The sequence below is a fragment of the Lethenteron reissneri genome, chromosome 34 (genome assembly GCF_015708825.2).
Source record: "Lethenteron reissneri isolate LAM-NWPU_2019-01 chromosome 34, ASM1570882v1, whole genome shotgun sequence".
Classification (NCBI taxonomy): domain Eukaryota; kingdom Metazoa; phylum Chordata; class Hyperoartia; order Petromyzontiformes; family Petromyzontidae; genus Lethenteron; species Lethenteron reissneri.
Window position 1 is genome coordinate 14,486,960 of NC_083812.1, and position 10,170 is coordinate 14,497,129.

At 51.6% G+C, this 10,170-nt stretch overlaps 1 protein-coding gene across 1 annotated transcript; it reads left to right on the forward strand.

Annotated features, from left to right (window-relative positions):
* Window positions 1–20: 20 nt before the first annotated feature.
* On the forward strand, window positions 21–10,155 carry NUDT13 (nudix hydrolase 13). Its single transcript, XM_061565368.1, has 8 exons — window positions 21–205; window positions 1,124–1,263; window positions 2,079–2,186; window positions 4,167–4,276; window positions 6,352–6,477; window positions 7,401–7,512; window positions 8,285–8,439; window positions 9,318–10,155. Exons 1-8 carry the CDS (start codon window positions 21–23, stop codon window positions 9,546–9,548), a joined length of 1,167 nt encoding a protein of 388 aa, XP_061421352.1. The 3' UTR covers window positions 9,549–10,155.
* Window positions 10,156–10,170: the final 15 nt, after the last annotated feature.

Here is a 10,170-nt window from a genome sequence, read left to right on the forward strand (position 1 = left end):
AGTCGGGGAAGGGGGAGGCGATGGCGCTCGTGCTGCTGCCGCTGCCGCCGCCGCCGCCGCTGCTGCTGCTGGGGATGGCGCGGATGGCGACGGGGCCCGGGACCTCGAGGCGCGCGGCGGCCGACGGCTCCCTGCGCCGCCGGCTGCGGCTGCTCGCGGGGACGGCGCCGACGCGCCACCTGGCGGGCCACGTGCGGCAAGTCAGGTGAGCGCCCTCGCGGGGGAGAATGTTGTCGGTGACCAAGTCAGGGGTCGGCCATATGTGACGTCACGCGATTTTGGAGGATTTTTTGACCCCCCTCCCTCTCTCTCTCGTCACGCGGCGTCACAAAAAGTCAGACCCCCCCCCTCTCGAATATGACGTCACAAAGCTTTGCCCCCCCCCTCCCCCAAAACCATATTTGCATTTTGAAAATAAAACATGCTTCAAATAGATTTAAAGCTTTCGTGACTGCAGGGAATCATATTATTGCTTCTTTCGGTAAAGCCACGTAGAAGGTAAATAATAAATTAATAAAAATAAAACTATAAAATGTTCTTGCTGTGGTTTTCACACCTGATGATTGCTTGTGTTGCAATCGAAACGTCGTGAGAATTTTTTTTTATTGTATTTTTTTCATTCTACGTGACTTTCCCGAAAGAACCAAGAATATAGAGCTCTTTTTCAGAAGCGACCTGGCTACATATGATAGCTCAACGAAGTGGCTCATCATATGGAAATTTATAGCAGCCACATACTCTAAACGCGTCTTTCTAAACGTGGAGGGAAAACCCAGAGGTACATGGAGAAAAATCCACGCGATAAAGGCGAGAGAGACACGCAGACTTCAAATATACAGCAGGCGTCAGGGTCGGGATCAAACCTACGACCTCCTGTATACCAGGCGAGGTAGTTAACGTCTCCACCCCCACCACCCCTCACCCACCCCCACTTACCACCTTAGCCGAGACCCATACTCAAACTCAGCGCCTCGGCAGCACCTTTCTCAGTGTGTCCCGCACCTCCGATTAGCAGGATTGGCTACGTACGGTGCGAAAGAAGTTCTTCATACATCACCAGCCAAAGTTGGCAATCCTGTCTCGCCACTCAGTGCCAACCCCCCGTGTATTTCCCTGCCCGCAGGCTCGTCCAGGAGCTCAAGGAGAACGACGCCAAATGCAGGCAGGCGATGGATTCTGGTCTCTACCTCCTCTTCCACCGCCTCGCCCCCTTTGTCCAGCGCCACGACTCGGCCTACAGGGCCACCTGGCTGCCCGCCGCAGGTGGCACGCTTTCGCCTGGTCGTGTGCCAGTGTACACTGGTGCATGCTTAACCCTTTCTCCGTTCTAATGACGTACGTGTACATCACCAAATGCGAAAGCAGAAGAAAAACTAAAATAAAATAATTTGATCAGTACCGAAGCTCCCACAAGGCCATGCGGGAGGGCGTGTGGCACAGTGTTGCGGCCATCTATCAGAGAGTAGCGGTCGTGTCGCTACAGTTCTTTGCGGCGAGTACAATGACTTTAAAAACAACGGCACTACGCCTCTCTAAATAAAACTAACGCCGATCCACTTGTGCGTTCCGAAATTCAGATGTGAACAGGACCCACCCTGCAACTTGCAGATGTCTTGGAACGGGAAAGGGTCAACAGTGTGTACGATCGCAATATTGTCAATATCATTTGGCGATTTATATATCCATTGTGTGCACGCACGCCAGATTGACATGTCCGGAGTGTGTCTGACCCCTGTCCCTACATCTATCTGTGTCCTTCACCCTGTCCAGATCCATAACCTTCAACTCTATCAATTTCCCGTTTCATATCTATCACTCCGTCCCCTGACCCGATCACTTACGCTACCCCAAACTCAAACACTAAACTTAATCTTATCCCTAACACTAATCTTAACTGTCATGCTATCACGAACTGCATCCATTTATCCTAACATTACTTTGATTCCTATTCCTATTCTAAACCCTCATGCTACTATGTACCCCTATCTATAACGCTTCACCCTAACCCGTGACCTGTGCCCAACTCCAACTCTACCCCCGCCCCCCCCCCACCCATTGATCATCTGGGACCGTAACAGAGGTGCTGAGGGTGCTGGATGTTGGGGGGCAGCCCCCCGAGAGGCTTCACGATGCTGTGCTGCTGGACTGCACCCCAGATCTCACTCCGCGGTTCGCTCTGGACACAGGTAATAGTGGTGGTGGGTGGTGGTCTGGCTCTCAGTAAAAATGTATAGCCCTTTTGTCCATCTGCTTCTGAACAAGGGCCTGTCCATACCGTGGAGGTCATTAGGAGCGGTGGCAGCTTGTCAGGGTGAGACTTGACGGAAGCACTGAAACATCTGAGCAAATTGCAGACGATGGGATCCATGAGAGGTTCCGTTTGGTGGCAGCCGACAGATCTAGAGTGGCAGGCGTGGCTCGTTGAGTGAGCGTGGATGTCAATTCTAGAGACTGATCACACACTCCGCCAAGCGCAGTGCTTAGAAAACACAGACGCAGCAGTCCGCTGGTTGTGCCGCGGCTGTGATGCACACACACGTACCACTCGTGCGCCGCAGCCCCAAATGTAGAGATCTGTGTCCGGCAAATGTTATTCTGCGCGTGACGATTACACCGATTCGCTTCCTGCACTCACGATGAATGCACCGAGTTGTGTGTGTGTGCCGAGAAGCGATGAATTGCAATGTATGCAAACTAGGGGCAAAAGCTTTGCTTAAACCGTGACCCTACTTCACCACACTGGTCACATCGGGTTAGTGTTGCATGAACCCGGCAACCGGAGTTCTATTCCCAGCCACGGCTAACATCAGTGGCGAGTGATAATATCAGAACCGGTCCGGGCCACCTTGGCCCCCCCCCCTCACTAATCCACATTGACCGGCGTGGTAAGGTACGGTCAAATATCCCCCTGACTGACACATCTTGTGGTGAATGCCTTCATCCAGCAGTGGATTGACAAGGGGTCCTAGATTTATGTTTTTATTATTTTACTTTGTGAAAGATTTGTAGAACAAAGTTGGTGTTTTAAAGGGTCACCGTATGCCCCCAAGCTCAAGCTGGAGTCGGGCGGTAGCTCACCGTCTCTGTTAGCTGTTTGACGCCCCAGAACATTAAAATTCCAAGCTCTGCCCGTTTACAAGTCAACAGGGTTTACTGCTGCCTAAATAAGCGGAGGTTTGGTGTGAAATTTCTCGCTTCTCTTCCCGTGCCAGCTGTGATTTCCTCTCAGCACCCTCCGATTCAGCCGTGAAGCTCGGTTTGTGAGCAGGGGTGATGAGGATGGGGGTACTTACCAAACTTGTAATGATTTAACCCCCCCCCCTACCACCCCCTTTTGATGCAATAGTTACTAACATGCACCAATTATTGTGTTTTACCATCTCGTTTGTCTTCAATTATGAAGAATGCAGTTAGCTGCAACTAACGTTGGCTGTAAATCACCACAGCCCCTTACGTTATTGCAAGCTTCGGGGCCACTTCCTGGAGTCGTGGAGTTCTTCCATTACTAGTACAGTACATTTCATTAAAGCGTGTTTTAAAAAAAGTGTTTTTAAATATTACTTATTACAATGAAAATTATGCTGTGAGCATCGGGAAGATGCAAACTACCGTATAATCAATACCAATGGCTATTGCACTTGAAACACATGAAAATAAATATAAAATTTTAAAAATACAAGTTGAATATCATAAGAAGAATGGAGTTCTGTTTTCCCCCACCCCGTTAAATATGGCCCTGTTACCACGTCCTGTTAATGGGAAACACCTCAAAAAGTTTTAGCTCGTCTCATCCTGTACCGTCAGTCGTGCGGTGCCACGGTGGCGAGATGTTAACTCTCGCGCCTGGTATACAGGAGGGCGTGAGTTCGATCCTAACTCTGACGCCTGCTCTATATTTGGAGTCTGCGTGTCTCTCTCACCGTGGTCGCATGGATTTTTCACCCGGTCCTCCGGTTTTTCCCTCCACATGTAAAAATATGCGTTTGGAGTATTTGGCTACAATAAATTTCCACGTGATGAGTCACTTCCTTGAACTATCATATGTGGCCAGATCACTTTCTGAAAAAGAGTCATAAAGCTCAGTGGGCCTGAGCTGGTAAAATAAAAGTAGCAGTAGTCGTGCCTCAATGTGTCTCACCGAGTGTCCCATCTCTGCTCCCCCACAGCGGCTTGCGCGAACAAGGGTGCCCTGGAGGCGGCATTGGATGGATCTTTCATGAAGATGCGCAGCGCTTTCTTCCTTCTGTCTGGGAAGGATGCACACATGTTGTCCAAGGTGTTGACCATTGTTGTTTTTGTGGCCCCAGGTCGAGGAAGCAGCAACGAGTCCATCTCGGGGTTTTCCAGTCGTAGGTGACAACCGCGTTTAGGTGGATTCACTCAAAAATATGAATGTGCTGGTGGTGGCTTCATCATTAGAACTCATCCGAAATCGAGACCCATAGACTTACCTAGAGGCCCATAGACTCTCATAGGGACCCGCAAACTTTGAGACCTACAGGCTCGTGTAGATAGCCATAGACTCAAAGGGATCCACATACTTAAATAGATACCCAATAAGGAACTGGAATGCACTGGCAATCGCTTCATCATCAGTGCCTTCTCCTGCAAGCTGATGGATTGAAAACTCGTTTACTTACAACTGCTCTTTGTGTTTGGTTTATTCTCCTCCGATTAGCACGGTTGGCTACGTACAGTGTGAAAGAAGTTCAACGTACATACACACTTGCAGCCCACGCAGCTTCCCATGAGAATTGGTCTGGTGTAGTTCAGCAGTGGTGCAGCAGTATCATCATGTTCCAATTACCACCGGCATGAATTATCATACCCGATACCCATCGGGTCTCTATGCGAGTCTAAGGGTCTCATATGTGAGACTGTGGTACTCTCTGTGTGGTGAGCGGTAGTATAGCGGTTGGCGTGCTGTACTACGAACCTGGCAACCCGAGTTAGATTCCCGCTCATGGCCAACACCGGTGAAAAATATCTGAACTGGTCCCGGGCCTCCCCGAGGTAACTCAGCCTCATATGAGTACCCGGTGCGGTGTGTAAACATCGACACTGGGGAGACAAAGGCGGTCGGGCGTGGTGCTGGCCACGCACCCCCTCGTGTACCGTGCCGCGATCAGCACTTGCCCCAACAGTCTGTTAAGGCTACACGGGGGAATCTTTGTCTCGATACCAGTCAATGGGTGGCTAAGTCAGAGCTGATGACGAAGTCACTGCCAGCACATCCAGTGCTCTCAACGAATCCACCTGCATGCGTCGTCAACCGAGACTTGAAAAACCTGGGGTGGATTGTTGTTGCCTCCTCTCCCCTGGTGTGTCTGTGCGTACATTCAACGGGTGGCGTCCAAGGGAGATTAGAGCCGAGCCCAAACTCCTCGTTCTCCACCACACCCACAGCAGTGAAAGTCGCGCTCCTGACCGACCTCCATTCGGCAATTATCTCCAGTGTGTCTCGGATTAATGCAGAGCCCTGCTCATGCAAGCCAGCGGTCGCTTCCCATCAATTAACTAAGCACATTTCAATGCAGGTGGGCTTCTCTGTCTGTATGGACCACTTACGAATGTAGCTGCTGTTGAGTTTATCGAATTGACTGTTTGCACATCACGCTGAGTTTAATGGAGGCACACTAATTACAGGTTGTGTGCGCCTGAAAATGGACTCTCTTAACGGGCAACCACTGAAAGCTACCACGTCTAGAAATGTTCGTGAAAAACACAACAAATGAGCATAGGTCAGAGCTAATGATTTTGCGTTGCATAAATTAACGTTTGTGTTTCAAAGCAGTTACGCTAGATTAGATGTGAACATTTGCACTTCATTAATTCACCATGGGGTGGAGTGGTGGCACAGGTTAGCACACTCCGTGGTTTGATGATATATACGATGATGGATGATTACGGTAATGATTGATGATGGATTAATGATGCTGATGGGGGCCGTCCATTAATGACGTCACGCACCTAGGGGGAGGGGAGTCAGACATTTGTGACGATGTGTGACGAAGGGGGGGGGTTTGAGAAATGTGACGTCACATCAAAATGCGCAACTTTAAATAAATATAGACAACACGTTCTACTTAATTAAATATACTTTTTAATAATGTTTTCTCTTGCAACATCAGAGTGCAGCGCCACATTAAATACGCACTACAATGACAATAGTTTAAAGCGATTTGAAGCATGTTTTATTTTGGGATGGGGGGGGATCAGAGCTTTGTGACGTCATATTTGAGGGGGGGTCTGACTTTTTGTGACGCCGTGTGACGAGGGGGGGGGGGAGGTAAAAAATTGTCCAAAATCGCGTGACGTCATTTATGGACGGCCCCATGGATGATGTTGCAGGGCCAGGCGCTCTTGCGGTGGCACGGGGATCATCGGTTCAGCGGGCGCTCGGGCCGGCTCAGCCTGCGGGACGCGTCGGGTAGCAAGCGCACCTGCCCCGACACGGGCCACGTGCAGTACCCACAGGTGGGCACCTGCAGCAGCAGCTGCTGCTCGTTCACTGCACCTGTGCGTGTGGGTGACGGTGTGTTGATTGGGGGCATTTGGGGAGCGGTGGTGTAGCGGTTAGCGCGCTGCGCTATGAACCCAGCGACCCGGGTTCGATTCCCGCTCACGGCCAACACCAGTGACGATTAGCTGAAGCGGTCCCGGGCCTCCCCTAGGTCGACTTAGCCGCAAATGAGTACCTGGTGCGGTGTGTAAACATCGCCACTGGGGAGACTAAGGCGGTGGGGCGTGGTGCTGGCCACCCACCCCCTTGTGTACTGTTCCGGCCTTCATAGGTGCTCGCTAACAGCACTTGCCCCTACAGTCTGATAAGGCTATACGGGGGAACTTTGACTTTGTTGATTGGGGTGATGGTGGCGTGCGAGTATGATGCTGTTGGCTGTGATGACGGTGTATGCCAGGATGATGATGGATGATGGTGGTGGTGTGTTTGGTTGATGGTGTGTGTATGGGCGATGGTGTTGATTGGGATGATGATGGCGTGCTAATATGATGCTGTTGGCTGGGATGATGGTGTACACCAGGATGATGATGGATGCTGATGATGATTGCGGTGGTGGTGTGTTTGGGTGATGGTGTGGATTGGGGTGATGATGATGTGCTAGTATGATGCTGTTGGCTGGGATGATGGTGTACACCAGGATGATGATGGATGATGATGATGGTGGTGGTGTGTGTGGGTGACGGTGTGAATTGGGGTGATTACTGCCACCGGCTGCATCCGAGGAACACTCCTCCTGCAGCCGCCCCTTCGTCAATGCACTGCTGGGCGAGGGCACGGGGTCGTGGGGTTGTTTGACCGTACATTACCTTGCTGGCCCAGGGGGTCTGGGAGTGACACAAATCTCTACATGATCCACCAACCCCTGTCCTGACCTCAGATGGCGCCTGTAGTGATCGTTTTGGTGGTGGATGGCGATCGATGTCTCCTGGCCCGCAAGGACATCCACCCGCCTGGCATGTACAGCACCGTCGCAGGGTTCTGCGACATCGGTGCGTGGCTCTCGGCAGATCCTCCGAGTGACTTCAGCATCACCCATACACACACACCACCATCGTCCTGCCATACACCATCATCACCCCACTCACCACCATCACCCTACACATACCATCACCAAAACACACACCATCATCATTGTCATCGTCATCCTGACATACACCATCATCATAGCCAACACCATCATCATAGCCAACACCATCACACTAAAATACTATCATCACCATAATCAACACCATCATCCTGCCATACACCATCATCATAGCCAACACCATCATCATAGCCAACACCATCATCATAGCCAACACCATCACACTAAAATACTATCATCACCATAATCAACACCATCATCCTGCCATACACCATCATCATAGCCAACACCATCATCATAGCCAACACCATCATCATAGCCAACACCATCACACTAAAATACTATCATCGTCATCGTCCTGCCATACACCATCATCCCAGCCAGCACCTTCGCACTAGTACACCATCACCCTAATCAACACTATCAGACTATTTTTTTACACGTTCCGTGAGTGTAAAATGTTTTGCGTAATTTATATAACTTGTTAATTTGAAATCGAGATGCAATTTAATATTTGCATTCAAATTTAATGAAAACGTAATGAATATGCAATTATATCTTTGTTTCTCTCGAAAAAATTCGTGACTTTGTACGACGAACTCTCCAAAAATCGTTTATCGGTGCAACGCGAGAGGGGCTCACGTGCCACCGCGTGGTGTCGTGCCGCCGCTGTGCAGGCGAGAACGTGGACATGGCGGTGAGGAGGGAGGTGGCCGAGGAGGTCGGGGTGACGGTGTCCTCCCTGAACTTCGTCTTCTCCCAGCACTGGCCGTTCCCCAGCAGCTCGCTGATGCTGGCGTGCCACGCCGTGGCCGAGGAGGGCCACACGGAGGTCCGGCGGGCGGGCGGTCGCACCGTCATTCCATCGCCACAGCTCTGCCCATCACCACGTCATTGTATAGGCCACCCCCCCCGGCCCGCCACATCCCAACACTGCGCCCCCCCTTCATCTCTTAATCATGCCAGGATGATGATGGTGTGCATTTGGGATTTGGGTGATGTGTGTGTAGGGTGATGGTCGCAGAGTGATGGTTTGGGTTGATAATACGGTGATGGTGTTGGCTGGGATGGTGTGTGTAGGGTGATGATGGTGCAGGTTGGAGTGATGGTGTGTGTTGGGTGATGGTTGTTACGATTTGGGTTGGGGCGGTGTTGGCTGGGATGATGGTGTATGCAATGACGTGGTGCCCATCACCAAGTCATCGCATGGGCGCCCCCCACCCCACCACCACCCTGCCACCACCCAGCCACCACATCCAAACAATGCCCCTCCCCTCCCTTCATCTCTTAATCATCAACCTCATGCCAACCACGCCCACTACTCGGATAGCTCCACATCCTTTGTTCGTATCATGAGCCAAAACACGAGGCTAGAAATGTTTATACAGGGACAGTACCCGGATTGGGGCAGTATTCGAATGTCATGTAATCAATACATTTAAAATTGGTATCCAAATAACATGACTTAATTGGTCATTTGTATCTGCATTACATTATTCCAGTAGTTTTTAATTTAAGTGCATTGTGCCCATCTCTGGCAGAGGGAACACATCGGTGACCACCTTTTCTGAAACCACCCACACTGCCCCGGCCGAACCAGGACACTCGGTAGCTTTGCTCATCCCGTGTCCCTCCCCCCGCTCCCCACCTCCTTCGCATTCCCGTCGTCCCGTGTCACCCCCCCCCCCCCCCCCCCCCCCCCCGCTGCAGATCTCTGTGGACACCACGGAGCTGGAGGACGCGCGCTGGTTCTCGCGCGACGAGGTACGCAGCGCGTTCTCGCGGCCCGTCCCGCCGGAGGTGCTGCGTGGCTGGGCGGTGTCGTCGCAGGAGGAATCGTCCCAGGCGGCCCGGGGCGACGTCCCCTTTTGGGTGCCGCCAAAGTGGACGGTCGCCCACTGGCTCATCCGCGAGTGGGTGCAGGTGCCCAAACAGGGATGAATGTCTGTGAATATATCCCGGGTCGTTGGTTGCCAAGCGTGGACACTTACTACAGAGTACAGAAGAAAGAATACTGGTATTTGCGATGCCTTGGAAAATAAAACTCAACTTTAAATTTCACCAGGCAAGGCCCGCTGAGCTATATAGCTCTTTTGCAGAAGCGACCTGGCCACAAACACATTCCTGCGGAGGGAGCTGGTAGGAACGTTGGGTTGCCCGGTCAATGGCCAGGGTCAACGGCGGCGTGGTGTATTCCGCAAATATGCCCGACTGAGGGTGGGCACAAGCCGGCGTGAGTAGGTTAAACGTTGAGTTTTATAAGGGCACCACGGGGTGACCAGCCCCTCCCCACCCAGCCCCACCCCTCCCACCCAGCCCCTCCTCACCCAGCCCCTCCCTCCCCATCCAGCCCCACCCTCCCCATCCAGCCCCTCCCTGCACGACGGACGGGCACAATAATCCCCTGTGGGCTGGTGTAACCAGGAGGTTCCAACCAGTAATATATGGACATCTGTGAACATCTGTAAAAAAGATGGACATCTGTGAAATCTGTGATAAAGAGCTTCATAGCTAATTAGATTCCTCCAGTATAAAGATTCAGATTCTGTATGCATGTGTATTG